Here is a 19,110-nt window from a genome sequence, read left to right on the forward strand (position 1 = left end):
CATGGTATTTATGTCCTGCTCCTGGTGTCCACACACCAGGGTAAGTTGGGTATCTTATTCATCTTTTTTCCTGCTCTCTGCACGAATGACTTTATTTTTCAATTTGTAGATTAACAGACCAGATATTTAGATTTAATTTGTTCAAATCCTCCTATGTTTTCTTGAAGATTTGCCTTTGGAGTGTATGGAGAGGACTGAAGCTTTTCCCAGATTTTGGTCTCTTCCATGCAGGGTCTCTGGAGGACAGTGGAACAGGAGCTTATGCTACAGCCTTTCCCCAGGTACAGCTACGACAAGGTGCGTCTGCTTGTCTGTCCCTCCCTCCTTCAGTTGCCTCTTTTCACAAAGCTTGTAGGGAGTTTAATTATCTATAAAACTTCTACTTCTGATAAATATTGGTGAATGAGTTAGCTCTGCATTGCTGGGATTTGTGTACTCGCTCACAGAGCCGAGGGACCCCTCAAGTGTTTCTTCTGTATATATTGTGAATAGTATTTTCAAACCTCCTGCCCCCACTCACTCAGGTGAAAGCAGATTTATAAAATACTTTCTCAAAGAAAGGCACTTCCCCAGACCCTCCTAGGGATCAAAACCTACATCCATTAAATTGATGTGAGGCCTGGAACCCTTCCACCTGGAGGAAGGCTGGAAGAGTTGGGATTGTTCAGACAGAAGAGAAGGTCCTGAGGAGATCTTCTTGTGGCCTTTCCATGTATAAAGTGGGCTTATAAGAAATACTTTTACCAGGGCCTGTAGTGACAGGAACAACAGTTTTAAACTGAAAGGGGGCATATTTAGGTTAGGCATAAAGAAGTGTTTACAATGGGGCTGGTGAGACCCTGGAACAGGTTGCCCAGAGAAGCTGTGGATGCCCCATCACTGGAAGTGTTCAAGGTCAGGTTGGATGGGGCTTGGAGCAACCTGGTGTCCCTGCCCATGGCAGGGGTTGGACTGGATGAGCTTTGAAGGTCACTTCCAACCCAAACTGTTCCATGATTCTATGAAATGAAAATCCCTAAGGCTTGGCTGACGGAATGGCCCATCAGCTCCTGCACTGTGTTTGTTTTCAAGCATTCGATGAGCCCAGGGAAGGTGTTTTCTCTGGCAGGTGACACCAGGGATGAGGAGGTGTCTGGATGCCCAGCTCTGCCTCATGGCTCGAGGAACTCCTGAGCCACCCTGGAACCTGCTCTGGGACGATGCTGTTGAGCAAGGATGGGCTGAGGGGACCAAGCCAGAGGAGGAGAACGGGCATTGGTGTCATTCCTTCAGAGACGTTGTGTTCAAAACCTGATGGTGTGACCTTGGTGACTGTGTCCACCCCACGAGCACCCACCCGTGCTGACAGCAGAGCACCCAGCTGTGGAGAATTGACCATGCGTTAAACGTTTTACCTGTTCCGTCAAAGGCACCTCTAATTTTATGGCAAACTCACTGCGTTTTTTGCAGGTTGCAGGTCTGACTCCTGCCGGGAGCCCGGAGGGAACACCCCCCAGGCCTCCCCTCGCCACCGGCCGGCGATGCCCCGCAGGTGAGGGCAGGGCCCGCGCGGCTTGGGGACAACTGCCCTTCCCGGGGGTCGCCGGGTCGAGCCAACGGCCTGAGGCGGGGCCGGCCCGCCATGATGTCAGCCGGGCGGGGGCGGAGGGGGGAGCCGCCGGCCAAATATAGCGGCGCTTCCTGGGCGGCGGGCGGTGCCCGGGCCCTCCCTCCTGCCGCAGTCAATGAGGAGGCAGCGGCCGCGGCGGAGCGCAGCAGTCGGCGGGGGCAGCGCGGCGGGGCGGGCTGGGGGCGCCGCGGCATGGCGGGGCGCTGAGGGGCAGGCGGCGGGCGGGCGGCAGCGAGGGGCGGCGGCGGTGCCGCGCCCCGGCACCTGGCCCCGCCGCGGCATGGGCAGCCGCGGGGTTGTGCGATGAGCGCTCCCCCGGCGGCTTCCCCCCGCGCGAATATGGGCACAGCCGTGTCCAAAAGGAAGACGCTGAGGAACGAGGCCATGTCGTCGGTGGCGGCCAAAGTGAGGTGGGTGCCGGGGGCGCGGGCGGGCGGGCCCCGCATCAGGGAGCTCCGCGCTGCGGGGACCCTGCCCGCCCTCGGCCGTGCTGGGGGGGCCGAGCTACGGGAAGGCCCTTCGGGACGAGCCGAGGCGGCCGGTTGCGGGTACGACCCCGGGTAGTGTCCCGCAGGGCCGAGCTGTGCGGGGCCATCGGGGCAGGTGCGCCCCCCGGGGCTCGGGAGTGGCGGCCTGGGCTGGGCGAGCTTGGAGGGACCCGGCATGTGCCCGCACGGCCCCCTCGCTGCTGCGGTCCCCCCGAAGCAGCCACCCGCCTGCTGTGGCTGGGGGTGACCGTGCTCCCCCGCACGCAGCCCTGGGAGGGCTGGTTTGTCTCCGAAGGTCGGACCCTCAGCCCTGGGAGAGCTGGTTTGTCTCCGAAGGTCGGACCCTCAGCCCTGGGAGAGCTGGTTTGTCTCCGAAGGTCGGACCCTCAGCCCTGGGAGAGCTGGTTTGTCTCCGAAGGTCGGACCCTCAGCCCTGGGAGAGCTGGTTTGTCTCCGAAGGTCGGACCCTCAGCCCTGGGAGAGCTGGTTTGTCTCCAAAGGTGTCCGCACTTCTCGCTACCAGCCCGGCTAGCAGCATCCGCATGTTTTATTTGCTCGGTTTGCAAGGAGCAGGTCAGGGCTGGGTCTGTCTAATCTTTGGGAACTGGAAGCGTGGTCAGTTTGCTCGGTGGTTTTTCATCAGCTGAAATGTCATCCGTGTGTCCGACGGCAAAGTCAGCGGCTCTTTTCAAGGGGTCGCGCTCCTTTGAATGGAAAACCCATTGCACGGAATCTCTCTCCAGCAGTGTCCCAAGACACTACCTTGACCAGTTAAAAGATTTGGGTTCTATATTGTGCCTGTTTTGCATTGGTATTTTGTCTTCCAGTGTAGAATTTCACTTACTGTCTGATCCCAGTGCTTTTTAGCATCAAACATGGGAGAACCTGGAAAATGTGTATGTTGCACATAGGTTTAAAAACCTATCGCAGATGGGCATTGCTATGGTGCCCTGTGCCCAGAGAGATGGGAAGGACCCTTCTCCCACGCTGCGGCGCAGGTGTCACAGCGATCACCCGGGGACTGTTTGGGGCACTGGTGCAGCTTTTAGCTGCTCCCACAGCACAGCTGTGCGAACAGGCAGGTCTGTCGGTGTCTCTGCCACATCTAGACTTGCTCTTTGCTACTGAAAAGAATGGGAAGAAATAAACTTTTGAACTGCGTTATGTAACACCTCCTTTGTGTTAGACAAAATTGCTTCAGAATAACCCGGAGTTATGTGTAGGACTTGATCTGTGCAGCTGAGAGATCTCAGCCACCTCTCTGTGACTGTAACTTGGCATTACGGCATCTCTGCTGTGCCAGGAGGAAAGAGTCTTATGGGTTCAAGCAAAGAGATCCAAAGATGTCTGTTTGCATTGTAAAGAAATCTATCCTTCAGTGTCTGGAGTGCCTCTGGAGAAAGCTGTCCGGGCAGAGCCTGGAACTCTTCTCCATGGTTCGTAACCGTAATGAAAATGCTTTCAGTGGTGTTCAAAGATCTGGAAGTAGGATTCTTTTCAGCCAGGTGGATATACAGAAATGACACAAAGTGCACCGAAACTGTTGTAATGGGGCTCTGGGTATGGGATTCGACAGTCACACAAGCAACATATTTGGTAATCAGTAAGACTTCAAATGGTAGAATGGATATTTGAGAGCAACTAATATGTTTTGGATGTGACAGACTTTGAGCTCACACCAGGATGGTCAGATGCCACTCAAGTGGTATCAACTCTGTAGAGTCCAAGAGGTGTCTCTGGGATTCTGGTTTGCTATGTACCCGTTAAAACTGCTGAGCTGCTGCTGTTACGTGGGAGCTCTGGGCTCTCTCTTGGTGGTAAGAATGGGGGTGGTTTCACCAGAAAGGTTAGCTGAGCAGGCTTGGGCTGGGGAATGTGGAGTCCTTGAGGGGCGTCTGGCCATGCAGACCGTGGCACAGGACAGGTGCTCGTGTGTCTCCCTGTTCATGCCCTGCTCTAGAAATGCCAAATTGAAAAAGCCTTTGGGGAAGGCAGAGAACTTGTTGAGGAGCTCCCTGCCTTGCCTCCTTGCATGGAGAAGGTGCTGGTGGGTTCAGGCGGTGCCGATGTGCCTCCGTCCTGCTGTTCCTGCCTCCTGAGGGCTCTGCCACCCGCAGGATTTCTCCAGCGGTCATGACCCACCTGCTGAAAGGTTCCTCCGGGCTTCCCAGAGCACATCACTACATCCTCTGCTCTGCCCTGGGTCCTCCCCTGTGTCCCCGTGTCCTTATCTTCCTTACGTGCAGCGAGAAGGCTCTGCAGGACAGTAGATAAGGCTACAAAGACAGTTCTGCTCTTCCCAAGAGGGCTGGGTGCTTGGGTCACCTCTGTGGGTGGCTCTGCTGCAGTGATCGGTCCCCTGCGGTTTCGGGTAGGCGGCGGTGGGATCCTGTCCTCCTGCTGCAGGAGGAGATGCCCTGCGATTGTTTCTCTGCACCTCCCGAGCTCTGCCCTGTTCATAGGTCTACTGGCTTTTCTTTTTCGGGAGAAAAATCATCTCCTGAAACTCCCTGCAAGTCCAAGTGGCCCTAATGTATATTTATTACATGTGACTGGAGAGTGTGTGTGTGTGTGTGTGTGTGCATTTCTCTGTGTTACTGAGCGGGGAGCATCATTTGTTTGCTGTAGTGAGTAATGTGATCGAAGCAGAAGGTGCAAGCTCCCTAGATTCCTAAATTAAAATCTCTGCAGAGCGACTCAGGGGAGTCTCCAGTCCCAGGAGAATAAATTAAGCTCCATGCAGTTTGTTGTGTGCTAGGTCTTTTGAATAGCTCCTTACAAAATAATGGCACAGTTGCTCTGTGCTGGCGTTGTCGAGAGCATCTGCGATGCTGCGAACTTTGGTCTCTGTCGGCTTGTCCTCTCCTGGGAGAGTTGCAGCAAACCGCGCACTGGTTCTGCATACGGCACCGCAAAGTGACCGCGGCTTAGTGCTGTTGCTTTGGTGAAATTTGAAGTGATTTTGTGCGAGATCTCCCCATTGAACTGTGTTTTCGTTCCTGTGCATGCTTTTTTCACCTTGCAGCTCCCGGGGCACGAATGCTGAAGGGACAGTGCAGTTGTCCTTGAGTTGTGACCTTGGTGGTGCCCCTGTGCCGACAGCCCCCAGGCTGCTGCCGTGGGGCTTCGTGCTGGTTCTTCTCGGGGTCCTGGCCCCCGTGGTGTCTGACACATGCTCCTCAGCACACTTTCAAGGGCACAGGTGATCCAAAGCCTTGAGAAACTGGCCCTCTTTGTCCTTGCTGCCTTGACGCCTACAGAACAACACTGGCACCCCAACTGTGACCATAAATAAGTTTTCCTGCAGCTCTGCTTTGTGTTACTCCGGCCTACAGCTTTTCTTTAGGAGTGTGTGATAGTGCGAGCAAACGGACACGAGACTTTTGCTGGGTGTTCCAGAACCGTCTCTCCTCGCTGTAGTTTAGCACAAGAAGTATTTCAGTCGAGCGTGTGGTTCATCTTACCCAATTTCAGGACTTTGGTGTCTAGTCCGAGATGCCCCACAGAGAGGTAAGAGTCTGGTCTTGCTCCCCCTGCACTCACCAGAGAGGGCTGGGGAGTGGGTTTAAACAAGGCTGTGAAGCATTAGATGCTGTGAAAGGGTAAAACTTGCCCTGAAAAATGCCAAGGTACTTGAGTACATTCCTTATCCTGGATTTCTTGCTCCAGGAACAATTTTGTCTGAGTTTGGGGTTCTTCATGGAGTCCAGATTCTGTTTTTCCGTTTGTGGATTTTCTGTGAGTGGTATGAACTCTCTGGTGCTTTGATTACCTTCTTCTTTTAACTTATTCCTGCTCTGCCTCTCCAGGCTTTGTGACTATAAATTCCACCAAGATCTTGGGGTCTTTGACTTTAAGATCCATTGCTGACATCCGATTTGCTTTTCTGGAGAGTGAGAATTTAGCATTTTAAAATTTAAAATTAAAATTTTCCAGCTACCACCTCCCTCCATAGATACTTCAGAAAGCTGATTTTTGTTGGGGTATTATATTAGACTTAAACACGGCAGGTGTGAGCGGTGTGCAATGGCTGAGCTGTTAACCGTGGGGACGCTGGCGGTGTCCCCCCCGCGTGGTGACGAGAGCAGGAGTGCTGCTGTGGGAGGACGCGGGTCCTGATGATGCGGGTCTCTTCTCTTGAGCTTTCCTGAGGTGCAGTGCTGTCAGGTGCTGTCACAACAGATTCCTGCTCGCCTCCTCTGGGCATTACTTCAGGAGGAACACGAGAAGGTGGTGGGTGTTCTTTATTTTTCCATGTAATACTGCTGAATAGTCCAGGTTTTGCTAAGCTTGCTGCTCTGCTCGAAGTTGAATTATCTTGGGTCTTTCGCGTACCTCTGGGTGTTTCAATACCCACTTCTTCGCTCGGTTCAGTGTCAGTTTGATGGATTGCATAAATTTGTGTGCATCAATTTCTCCTAGCTGCTCGTATGCATCAAGGCCCCTTTTATCCTGTTGATGTGATTATTTCAGAGACATGAAGGCTATTCCATGCTCATCACGTTGTAATTGAGATCTTTGTTATTTGGCGGCTTTCCTCCTTCTAGCAAATGGATGTCTAGACCGTCTGTGCTTCTTTGCAAAATCTCAACCCGTTTCTCTTCCAGCCCTGAATGCAACTTCAACACCTAATGCACTGTGAGCGCTGAAAAGCGCCCTTGGACGGGCAGCAGCCTTTGCTGCCTGTGTTGTGCTGCCCTGTCCCACCGTCCACATTCTTGGAGTCATTCTGATGGAGAAGAAGCCGGAGGAGTTAGTGATGTTTTCTCTGAGGCAATGGCAGTCTGGTCTTTACTGGTTAGACTCAGCGCAGCGTGCTAAGGCTGTGGTCCCTGGTTGATGTCCTTTTGTTAAATCGAGCCTATGTAACGTGCAGGTCTGGTCTGCCACTAAAATGAAAACCTCTCTCTGGATGAGTCAGGGCTGAACTTGTTCATGTCAGCAGCCGATCACCGCTCAGAACTACCTGCTCATTTGTATGCAGCTTTTGCGGGGTCATACACTCGGGTTATAGCTCGTCAGCCCACAGATCTGTAAGGCACCTTGTACTTCATCTCATTTATATGAAACAAGTTTCCTTTTTTATCTCTTGCCAGTTAAGTTATGCCGAGGCGTCTCTGTTCTGAACCCAGTTGAAAGGTTTTTTCTGTCCAACGCCGTCAGAAGGCGTGATGGGACTTGAACTTGGCTGTGACAGTGGAGGCAAAACTGAGCTGAGAGAAAAGCGTGACTGTGTGGCTTGTATTAATACAGTGTGTCGATAAAAGAAATAGTAAAGAATGGGATGAACGGAGCAGCTACCATCTGTCTGAATTTTGCTCTGACTTTATTTTAATCAAGTCAGCGGGTGGCTGAATAGAAGGGGGTGGATGGCACGTTAGTGATACGGGCAGGTGCTGGTGACCTGGAGTGATGGGAGCACAGTCAGGGCAGTAATGGGCACAAAGGGCTTGGCAAGGGGAGCCTGGGCATAAGGAGCTGGCTGGCTGCGGAGTCCCCTTGGCAAAGGGCACACGCAGCCGTCTGTGGGAGATCAGTGAGGCACGGCCAAGGAGAAGCCGGTGCCGCTTGGGAAGCGGGAATGGAGAAGGGAACCACTGAGATAATAGGCAAAAAAATGAGCCTGAAGTTTGCAGTGTAATTGGCTGGAAAACCCCCGTTGCACATTGTACCGTGCAGGCTTCATTACCTTATTAGCTGTTGCCAGATAATTGTGATCAAGTGTCCACATTTGTTTGCTCTTAGGCTGGCCTGTGGTGTCAGAGGGAAATGGAGTGGCTGTGGCAGAGCTGCAGGTGACCCTGTTTTCACCATGGGACAAGGTGGGACGGAGGACAGTGCTCCTCGCTGGCTCCGTGTTAGCTGTTTGCAGTTTGGGTCTCAGGAGGTGCTTGGCACTAATTATTTTGAGCTTGTGGTTTGCAGGTGAAGGATGAAGAGTTGGTTCTGATTTTAAGGCAGCCACATCAGCTTCAGACGTTGGCAGAGAATTGAGTGGAGAGGATGGTAGATGGACTAACGTGCTCTTGGAGCTTTTGAACTAGTTACAGACTAAATTTTATCATCACATTTCAGCATTTCTTGTGTAAATCGCCATGTCCTCTCAGTGATAATTTACCTGAGAACTTGCTCGTTGTTATTTTTTCTACATAGAATGACTCCTGACACACATGAGAAGCTTCAGAGTCTTTCCCAAGGGTGTAAGCACCCTGTTTGTGAAATGTGTTGATGATGCCTGGCAAGGACAGACGTTTTCATAGGAAGCCTTGGAGTCCCAGAAGTGTTGGTGGAAGAGGTCTGGGAAGTCTGGAGCCCAACCACCTGCTCAAAGCGGGGCTGGTGCCAGTGCCAGCTGAGATCAGCGGTGGCTTTGGCTGAGCCTTAACCACCTCTGGGATGGAGAGCAGGAGCAGCGCAGGAGTGCTCTTGCAGCTGCATAGCCTGATGTTAGAATCGTAGAATCATTTAGGTTGGAAAAGACCCTTAAGATCATTGAGTCCAACCATAAACCTGACACTGCCAAGTCCACTACCAAACCATGTCCCTAAGCACCACATCTACACATCTTTTAACCACCTCCAAGAGTGGTGACTCAATCACTTCTCTGAAGTGGCCACAGTCCAGCTCCCAACTTTACATTTGTGTGTTGCCCCAGGACCAAGTCCTGCTTTTTGCCCCAACAGAAACATAATGAGTGCATGAACATCCACGAGGCGCTTGTCGGTCTGTATGGGTGAACCATGATGGTCATCGCTTTGTTCTGTGTAGTGGGGACTTCATGCTAATTGTAGAGCTTCCTCATGTGACAGAGTCTCTGCATGGCCATCTTTGGGGGTGCTTCGGCGTTGAGGAAGACAGTTTGGGCAATGCCACCTGCAAGTAGTGTCTAAAGGTACAGTCTGGTACGAGACAGGCAAGAAGCTGGGAACAGAAAACCCTCAGCTCTGTGTGTTAGCTGTAATGGCGCAGAAGGTTAAGCCTTGCTTCTTGCACAGCTCCAAAGCATTTTATGTTTGGCTGTGCTGAAATTTCGTCCCAGGGAGATTAGATTACTCTTTCTTCATCGCTCATATTGATCCCTTATTGCTGGCTGTGGATGACAAATGGACTTCCCACTCAGCTCCAGTCGCTCTGGGAGGTATATTGTAGCTTTGTTAATCTTTTTTCTTTTGGAAGGAGGTGTAGAAAAGCAGTGGGGGAGAATCTTGCCTACACAGGTGAGAATACACTGCTGCATTGGGTAGCAAAACAGAAGATTGTTTTGGAGGTCAAAGCCGTTTCCCATGTAGATGATTAATGGCTGTTATGAGCATGGCCTATAGTGGCAGCTTGAACTGGAGGGGAATGTTGTGAGGTTGAGCACCTCTGAAGGGAGAGGACGGGACACGAGACACGATGCTTTGGCACGGAGGGCCTTCCCTGTTGCTGCAAGCATTTGTGTTCCCCCCCAGGAGATGCTGGTGTGCTTGCTGGCTGAGAGCGCTTGGCTGCTGGGTTTGCTGGCTTGGCTTGCCAAGGAGGTGGGTGGCTGTTTCATCTCGGTGTTCACGAGCCCCCACGCTGGACTGTTCGCTGGCAAATATCACCCTGATCGTGATGCTGCAGACCTTGGAGAGATTGTTCTACAAACCTGGGGAGAAGAGATGGCTGTGGAAAAACTGGTATTAGCTCTGTTTGGTCATGGGTTTGTTTGGTACGGGAGGACATGCAGCAGGGTGTTACAAATATCCTGGCAGTAGGAGACTGGGAATTATATTTACTGTATACCAGGAAATGCGTGCCTTGACCAAGGATTCCTTTCCTGTGTGGGCTGAAAGCAGAAAGCTTTGCTGTGGTTGGAATATTCATAGGTTTGCTCTCTTATGTGGGCCGTGACGTGTGATAAGGGTTGAGCTCACCCTGCCTGGTTGGTTCTTAATAAGTTTCGGTAGCATCTCAGTCATCCTTAGGACTTGAATCCCTCAGAGGACCAACAACTGTTTCTGTGGGGTGTTCGGGGTTCTCTCAAATAAGGTTGTCCAGTAATCCAAATACAGACATAGCTGGTGCTTGAGAGCTTTGGGTTAAAGTAGATGAAATGGTATTAGCATTAACGTCTAAGCTGGGCTGGCTCACAGATCGGAGCGTTTGAACCAGAGCAGAGGTTGGGGCGGTGGTTGGGGCCGGGGTGGAGAGACCTCTGCCCTGCTGGGCGTGTTGAACTCAGACACTCATCCAGCTCCTGTGTGCATCACAGAAACAGGGCCAATTAATGCAGGTGCATTTCTATTTTTTTCTGTTTTAACAGAGAAACTAAACACAAAAGTAGTGCTGGGCTTGTAGTCCAACTCTGTTTTCCCATTCATCCAGGGAAAAACTGAGGTTCTGCGCTGCTGTCGCAGCGTATTTAAATCAGTGTCCCCCGAAGATGAGGGAATGGCAGCTGAAGGAAAAGAGCATTACGTTGAACTGTTCCTTCTTTGCTTGGCCTTTAACCATTACCTGTGTCTCTTTCTCTCCTTTACTGCCTCCTGTGATGTTTCGATACGCAGAGCGGCAAGGGCTTTTGGAGAATATCTGTCACAAAACCATCCTGAAAGCAGAAACGGCTCAGGTAAGAGAACTGACACACTGTGTTTGTGTCTGTGTGTGCATGCACCCGTTTAGTCTTTAGAATAAAAGTGCATCTGTTCATCATATAAAGGGTTAATGTGAGATCTCAGCAGCAGAGAGACAGAAGGAGTCACTGTCTGGATGTCTGAAGTGAGGAGGAAAGGCAGTTTGGTGACTCAGAGGTTGGGTGGGCTCTGGGGACAAGTTCAGTTTTGGTGGACAAGTGCCCTGTCATAAATTCACCCCTAGAGCTGGTGTCCTTGGAAGGAGTTTCGGCTGGGAGGTGGCTGCACTGCACAAGGCTTCTGCACTGGTTTGTCGCTCCTGGGTCTTGCTTTCTCTGGGGAATTAAAATAAAATGGTGAGTTATAGTGTTAACTGACATGCTTGGTGTATGTGCAGCAGTCTGTCTTTGCTGGCAGAGGTGACCTCTGGATTTATTCCCAGGGTTTCCTTTCAACAGGGGTTAAAATGAGATTTGCCTTGTCTGGTTGAGGACCCCAGCACATGGTAGCTAATCTGTTATTGTTGTAGATGTAGAAATCACCCTTGTCAGCCTGTGGTGAGTTCTGCTTGATGGGCACGAGGACACAAGAGAAACTCATTTCTAACAGAGCTGTCTCTTCTCTGTGAGAAAAGAAATAAATTCACTACAAAACCTATAGAAAATCCTGTGGAATCCACAGAAAATCCTTTGTGAGCAAGCAGCAAATTATTCTTTAGCATTGAACTGTTTTGCAGGGGATAAAGTTATTAGAGTCATGTTATCATTTTGTGTGTGCCTGTGTGTTAAAACCTCTAAGGCAGGAAAAGTTAGAACCTCTTGCTAAAGGAGCAAACCCAATCACTCTGGTCATTGACCAGCTGAGTGAGTCCCTGCCTTTTTAATTAGATCTGCTCTAATGACCTTCAAGTTGTCCTTGGGTGAATTGTGCTCACTGTGTGAATGGAAGGGCTTTAAAACAATGTACTGCAGTTTACTTTGACTTTTTTGAGGCTCCCCAGACCAGTGCTTAAGCCCTCTCTGCAGGTACCGCATCTGTGAGCAATCCAGGGAAACCTCCCACCCGCTGCCCCCTCAGCGTATCAGGGATCCAAGTGAACTTAGTTGCCCCAGATAAGAATCAAGCTGCGAGAGGTACACGTGGATATGTCACAATCCTTATGGGATCCTTAAGTATTGACATGGAAATAAAGAAAGTTGCCTAGAAATGACTCTAAATGTTTATAAAAAGGAAATAAAAAAAGAATTATCACTTTTAAGTCATCTTTTGAGATTCTGCAGTGTATAATTTAACACAGCCTGTAACATTTCTTTATATATAACCATGGTGGGAAGGTTGCTATCCTATAAAAATGTTGAGAGTAGAAAATTTGGCTCCCTTTTGTTTGTCCCAGTAGTCCAATAACAGAAAAGTCAACTCTTTCGTTCCTGCCCAAATTCTATACATCTCAGTATCGCTTTTACAAGCTTCACCTCTGGCTCAGCAAGCGCTTAAGCTGGATGATGAGCTTTCACCTGGTGACTCCAGTGAAACAAAGGGCCTCTTTACATACATTGAAGAGGTAGCACGTATATAAAAGTAACTGAATCTGCTCCGACTCACCAGCTCGGCTGAAGGGTGCAGGGAGAGGCAGTTGCGGCTGGACAAGTCCACCAGTGTCCTGTAGTCCTGCTTGTCCAAGTGTCCTACTTGTGTGTGTTGGTGGCTTAGGTCCAGGAAGCTCAGCACACTGAACAATTGAGCTCTTGGTGCATGGATGTCTCTGTTTGTGGCATTCTGGGCTTTCACCGTGTCTTCTCCTGGTGGGATAAACCTTCTTTCTGCTGCAATAACCCCGGCTGTGTGTTGGATGCTCCCCACACTGCTGACAGATTACAGCTGGGATTGAGGCTCTGGCTTAAATGTGAATGGAAGGAGTCAGGCCTTGACTTCGATACTTTATAGTCTAGAAAAAAATGGTTTAAGAAAGGTTTGAAGTCATTGATGAATGCAGTGAGGGAAAAGGGTTGTGCTGTTTGAGGAGCAGGAAGGTGGCAGAGCCTTTGGTGGGACAGTGGAGGCCTAAATGGAGGAGGGAAGGGCAGGATCCTCTTCTTCTGCGGATCCAGGAGCCAGAACCCACCTCTGTCCCTGCAGAGGACAATCCCTGTGCAGAAGATGAGGTGGTTGTGCATCTTTGGAATGCCAGTGCTCTTGCTGCTTTACCTGCTAATGCAACTCCTTGGCACAAGGGTGGAAACACAGGAGGCCCACTGGCTGACCGGAGATGCCAAGTGTGCAGAGACTGACCCAACTCACTCTGTTTCTGCTGCACTTTGTTTTCTGAGCATCGTCCATTTGGGTTTTTTTTATCTTTGGAGTCCTCGACTCCAAGGAAAGTAGCTGCTATAACAGCTTTTGCAGCTTACCTCTTGCTTCACATTCCACAACAGATGAAAGAGCTTATTCTTTGGGGATATTTTTTACACCGCAGAGTCTATTTCTGGTGGCTCCTCTGGAGAGCTTGTGTGTATGTGTGTGGCAGAACAGTTTTGAGAAACTGGGGAGTGATAATGAAGAACTACAGAGGGATTGTGTATCAGCAGGATGGGCCAGCTGCCGTGTCCGAGCATTTTGGGTGAGTTATTTGCAAGGCTTTGTTAACCTTCAGTTTTCAATGAAATTGCAGTCTGTCCATCCTCTGCTTCCTTCACTGGGGCAGTGGGTACATCAGCAGGAGGCAGAGAGGATTGCAAGGTGTACACGTAGTGAGGAAGGGTACCTGCCATCGGTTACAACTGATGATTTTTCCTGATATGAGACCTGAGAACTTCATGGCTCAGAAATACTGTGACCGTCCCTATGCAACTCTTCAACATCTTATTCTGGAGGAGGTTTTTCCAGGTGATGCGGAGGTACCTCTACCTTCTGTTGCTTTGCACAGAGCGTACTGTATTGGGTTACAGCAGGGACAATGGCAACACAGATTTTTCTTCTATTTTCCCTTTTGGAACACGAAGCTGCCTGGTGACGGCGTATGAGTTGCTGGCAGCGGATGAAGTGATTGCCCCCTTGGGATCACTCAGTATTTTCTCCTGATCTTTGAGATATTCTGAGGAGGGTTGGAGTGTGCAGTAGCTGGCGGGACACGGGTGGGTGGAGGGAGCCGGTGCTGGGTGCTGATCCATCTCCTGTGCTGTTCCTGCCGCTGCTCATTGCTGGCTGTCCACGCAGGCTGAAGGGCTGGGAAGGTGCCCAAGAAGAGCGCTCTCCCGTGTTCGGCGTTTGTTCTGCCTGCAAGGCTGCTGCCAGAGCCCTTGCTGGAGCTTTCTGGTACCTTCCAAAGGCTTTCCAGCTTGTCTGTGACGTGGTTTTAGTGTAGGAAAGGGTGTCTCCTGGGACAGAACTAGAAGAAAGGCAGGGAAAAGGATTAAAATGTTGTGAAAGGGAAGTGTAAAAAGGCTGCAAGAGAGCGAAACATAGAAGAAATAATCACCAGAGCCCGTGGGATGAGGGGTTTTGGATGTTCCCAGAGTCCCCTTCTTTCAATTTAGAACTTGGAGGCCCCACACTGAGATAGTGCTTTAGATTTCTTGATCTCTGTGTACTGGAACTGTGAGATGAGAAAGACACGCAGGGCATGGGGCAGTGAAATTGAAAATGGCAGCAGCAGAGCATTTGAGAAACTTCCTCCTGTCTGGGGAAGCAGAAATGCATCCCGGTGAGATGGGATTTTGGACACAAGGGTCTTTTGCTGAGGGAAGGAAGAGGGTTGTGCTGGGTTTTTTGGTTTTGGTTTTTTTCCCCGGTACTTTTTTATCAGGCAGTTTCTGGTTCTGGCTGCTCTGGCTGAGCTGGGGGCAAACAGCTCCGAAAGCAAGAGAGGGAAAGATCCCAGTGAGTATGAGATGTGCTTGGTGCTGCGGGGATGAGGGGCCTGGGGTCGGAGCTGCCCAGCAGGTCTGGACCCAAGATCACTGTGATTCCTGCAGAAACAGCATCACTACTCTGGTTTGCATCAGCACAAACCAAAGGGGATAGCTACCTGAAACTGGAAGGAGCTGCTTTTTGAGCTCAGAAAAAGTAATATTCACTTATTTTCTTTGTTCTTGTGTGATGCTTCAACCGTAGTGAAAACTCTGAGTGTGTAAGGAGAAGAGGGCATCCATGAGCTTCCCCCAGCCCAATAGCAATGGGTAAAGGTGCTGGGAGAAATACGTGTTTGCGGAGGTTATTGTGCCACATGCAGGGACCGCTTGTGTTTGTACCCTGGGCTTCTGCTGCTTCAGAATAGAGGGTGTGAGGGGAGCAGCCACACGACAGAGGCTCCTGACACCGCCAGGAACTGCCGTGGGGCTCAAGAAACCCCCGTGTGGTGCTTTTTATGAGGCCGTGAGGCAAGGCTGCTGCCCTGTGGTGCTCCAAGAGAGACCTTCGGTTTGCCAGCGGAGCCGGGGTCAGGGTGAGCACCGCGTCTGCCTCTTTCTCTAGACAATGTTTCCCCAGCCCAGCAGCGCGCCTGTCCCAGCTCTCCCAGTGTGTCCCTGTGCTGGTGTGGGGAGGTGGCCTTGAGCTGGGGAGGTGGCCTTTCTAAAAAGAGCCCGTGTTCCACAGGGGCTTGCAGGCAGCCTGAGTTTAGAGCAGAGCAGGGATGCGAAATCTCATCTCCGAAGGTTTCAGGCTGCTTCCAGGGTCGGCCAGCGCAGGTATGGTGTGGGTGTATCCGAAAACTTGCTGTCAGATATGTTGTTTGCTTATAAAGTAAATAAAGCATAGGTCACGGTGTTACCATGGAAATACAAAGGCCAGCGGTGGAGCTGCCACTTGCTCCTTTGGGTCATGTCTCACAGTAACAATTTCATCTATTCACATTAATGTTACAGGCCAGACTAAAAGGTTACTCATCTATGAGGCACAATGTCAACAGCGTCTCTAGTTTTTCTAGGCCCGTTTCAGTGCAGAAGACTAATTGGAGCCATGTTGTCATAGTTAAGTGACCTTCCGTTTTCTTGGAGCAGCTCCCTTGCCTTTTCTCTGTGGTTTACAGAGAAGCCTGTGATGTTCCCTCCTGGGAGCGGTGGGGTCAGGGTGCCCCATAAAGTCACGGTGGGGCTGGCTTGGCCAGGCTGCGGGTGACCCCACAGCGAGCGCTGTGCCTGACATTCGCTTGTTTGACTCTGAAATGCCACTATGACCTTTTTTAATTGCTCTATCTCCATTTTTATCTCCCTGCCTCATGCTTCAGTATTTTGCACACATTTCCTGGGTTTGGCCGTGCCTGTTCCTTGGCTGTTTCAGCCCTGCAGACCAGCGAGGTTGGCAAGGCTGATGCTAAGAAAGCATTTTCATCCCTAGCACTACAAACAATGCTGCGAGTCCACATATTGTAAACGTAAAATCTTTCCATTTGTCTTCAGTGGCCGAGACGGTTCTTTCATTTAAAGTCGGTATCAGAAATGTCAGGTCCAGAGGTCCGGCGGAGGTGGGCCAGGGGACAGAGGGCTGTTTCTCTGAAACTTATTTTTCTGAGATGACAGATCTTTTTTTAATAGGGTTTATCTGGATTCCCCTTTGCCACTTTGCTTCTGCTGCTGGAGCTGAGGTTTTAAATCTAAGGTACTTTAATCATCGGTTTGGCTGCTAAATACAGTAATAAATTTGGGACTTTTTTTTGTTCAAGCTTCTGCGTACGTCTTGTGGCTCTATTCTGCCTTGATTTATAAACTCCCTGTCCCATGGGGTTACAGAGCAGTGTGCGTCAGATATGGGTTTGGCTCGGTGAGTCCCCCACCGCTGTGAACAGCATCAGTCAGCTCGTCCCAGCGTGTTCCCTCCTCTAAGAAATGTGACAGCGAAATACAATGTGAACGTCCTTTCACGGCTCACTACTTGGGTCACAGCAAGCGCTCGAGTTAGAGTTACTGAATGAGAAAGGACATATTGTAAGTATCTGGTAGTAATAAGTGCCTAATTATCAGGAACTACATGTACTGAGAATGTGGATTCTTTCCTTCCCAAGATACTGCAAATTAACCAGTGCAGGTTATCGTTGCTATTGGTGATTGTGCCTTTGGTGATACGTGTGCCCTGAGGACTGCGTTGGGCAGTGCTGTGTGGAAGAAAGAAATATCAGAGAGGAGAAAGTGAAGCCAAAGAGATGTGTGTTCAAGTAAATAACAAGTGGATTTGCCCTCAGGACTGGATTGTTGAGCCCCCAGGTAGACAGGGAAGTGTTGAAAATATGATTTAGATGTTTCTGTTACCAATAGACACAAGATCTACAGATCAGGCACGTTGGTGCTCTTCCCTTCATCTTGCTGTTAAGTGTCTCAGGCACAACAAATCCGTGTAGAGCACAAATGTGAAAAGAAGTCTGTTTGAGGAAGCTGATGTGTCTGCTGCAGAGCAGCTGTGCAGCTGTGAGACCGAGGTGCTGCTGATGGAAGCGAGTGCGGGAGCAGAGCTGTTGCCAGGCTCCCGGAATCACACCCGCCTGGGCTGTGTGGCAGTTGGATGGAGCAGCTGGTTGTGGGAGAGGTGCAAGAGCAACGTGAGAATGGGGTGGAAGGAGCAGCGGGGACAGGCAGAGGTGTTCACAGCTGGCTCCAGCTACTGCTCAGCCTCCCCTGTTACTGGTTCTCTGTTCTCCTCACTGATCATCCCTGTGGCTCAGATTTGATTCGGTATTGATTTCTGGACCAGCTTGACTTCTTTCCCAGCAGAAATGAACTATTATATGAATCTAAAATGCCATAGTAGAAGCAGGTGCAGTGCTTTGGCACCTGATCCCAGTTCACTGCGGGCACAGAGAGGGGAACTGGTCACTGGTAACGTCTCCAGGCTGCTGCTGTACGTGTGTGTGTGAATGATAGCACACGCTGGCTCCCTGGAGTGGTGTATATTCATTTTCAGAAGCTAATAATTCATTATGATGGATGTTTGAATCTCTTTTCCATCTATACTATTCTTTTTCTGTAGATAAATTCTTTATTAACTAGAAGTCTTGAATAAAGCTTCACATTCACTTTCCTTATGAAGTTGCTTTTCCAATCCATAGTTACTGAAGGTGCTAAATTGAATGAAAAGAAATAACGATCCGATTGTTTGACAAAGAGAATATTGGTGTGGTAACAGGCCTTTGTAGTATAGACCATGAAAACCAGATAAGTACAAGAGAAAACACCTTGAGTAAAGGTCAAGTAAGGTAGGAAGAAAGGATTATCCTTGCATTTTGCATGCTGGGTCAGACAGGTAGTTTATGTTGAATATATCTGGTCAAGAATTGTAACCCTGCCATGATTTTAGTAAGGAACTGACTCTTACTTGAAACCAGTCGTGTCCTGCTTCTATGGCTGTCAGTTTTATGGGGCTTATAAAGCAGAGGCTGGAATTGGTCTCTCTGCACTCGTGATCATGGGCCTTTTCAGACGTACTGTGCTCTGGCCACTTCGTTTTTCTCTTTACCCACAGACAGCAGAGTTCAGAGGTTCTCGAGTCTCTGAATCGTGGTGCTGTGGGTGTGTGGGTAAAGGTGCCTGACCCTATGTGTTTGCTCTGGTGAGGCCACGTGTCTTCCATAGGAATATTGATTTCGGGGGAACGGGGCAGCTGTCAACCACTATTTTGTAGCATCTTAAGAAATATGCAGCATCTTTGTGCCTACACAGATTATTAAATTTGACAAGTTGAGAGGAGTACTTAGAACTGGCCTTTGTTTTTAATTTAAAATATGGCATGCTTGGCACTGTTAGCCAGCACAGGTCTTGGCAGATCTCAAAGAGTCATTTGGTGGTGTTTTCCCAAGATGTGCCCACTCCAGAGCACAGTTCGTGCTGGGACTGGAGCGGGTCTGGGTTGCTGGAGGACAGATGTGGTGGCTGCTGCCCCCGGAGGGGTGACAAGTGGAGCCTGTGGGCAGTTTCTGCACTGGTTGGTCTGTGCCACCGTGTCCTGCAGTGGACACACTGTTGAATGGCAGCTGGTAGAACAGCTTCTTCCGCTTGAATGGCTTAGAGTTGTGGTGACAGCCCTTGTAGTCCAAGGAGGAGGTGCAGCTGTCCATGCTGGAGACCGTGAGTGCTCACCTTTTGTATTTCACCTGGACAGCATCAGTGAGGTGCATGGTTCCTCACTACACCTAGGCATGCATTTTGGACTTCATGTGAAGCCTGGCAAGGCAACATCAGCTATAGATTCAGGAGGCATCAGCTATAGATTCAGAAGGCGTCAGCTATAGATTGAAGAGGCACAGCTCTTTCTGTAGGATTCCTCCAGGCTCCTCCTGGTCAGCCCAAGGAGTCACAGAATCACAGAATGTCAGGGATTGGAAGGGACCTGGAAAGCTCATCCAGTCCGATTCCCCCTCCAGAGCAGGAACACCCAGATGAGGTTACACAGGTTACACAGGAAGGCTCTGCTGCCGGCTACAGCGTCTGGG

General features: G+C 50.2%; 1 protein-coding gene across 4 annotated transcripts in view; it reads left to right on the plus strand.

Annotated features, from left to right (window-relative positions):
• Positions 1-1,827: 1,827 nt before the first annotated feature.
• NSMF (NMDA receptor synaptonuclear signaling and neuronal migration factor) overlaps positions 1,828-19,110 on the plus strand; it is a 42,707-nt gene continuing 25,424 nt past the window's right edge. For 2 of the 4 annotated variants that reach the window (XM_065854191.2, XM_065854192.2), the window contains exons 1-2: positions 1,828-2,019; positions 10,629-10,690. In XM_065854191.2, coding sequence (XP_065710263.2) covers positions 1,913-2,019; positions 10,629-10,690 — 169 coding nt within the window. In that variant the 5' untranslated portion in view covers positions 1,828-1,912. The remainder of the gene's footprint in view (positions 2,020-10,628; positions 10,691-19,110) is intronic. The other 2 variants (XM_065854189.2, XM_065854190.2) reach the window with 1 other exon arrangement.

The sequence above is a fragment of the Patagioenas fasciata genome, chromosome 20 (genome assembly GCF_037038585.1).
Source record: "Patagioenas fasciata isolate bPatFas1 chromosome 20, bPatFas1.hap1, whole genome shotgun sequence".
In the NCBI taxonomy this organism is placed as follows: domain Eukaryota; kingdom Metazoa; phylum Chordata; class Aves; order Columbiformes; family Columbidae; genus Patagioenas; species Patagioenas fasciata.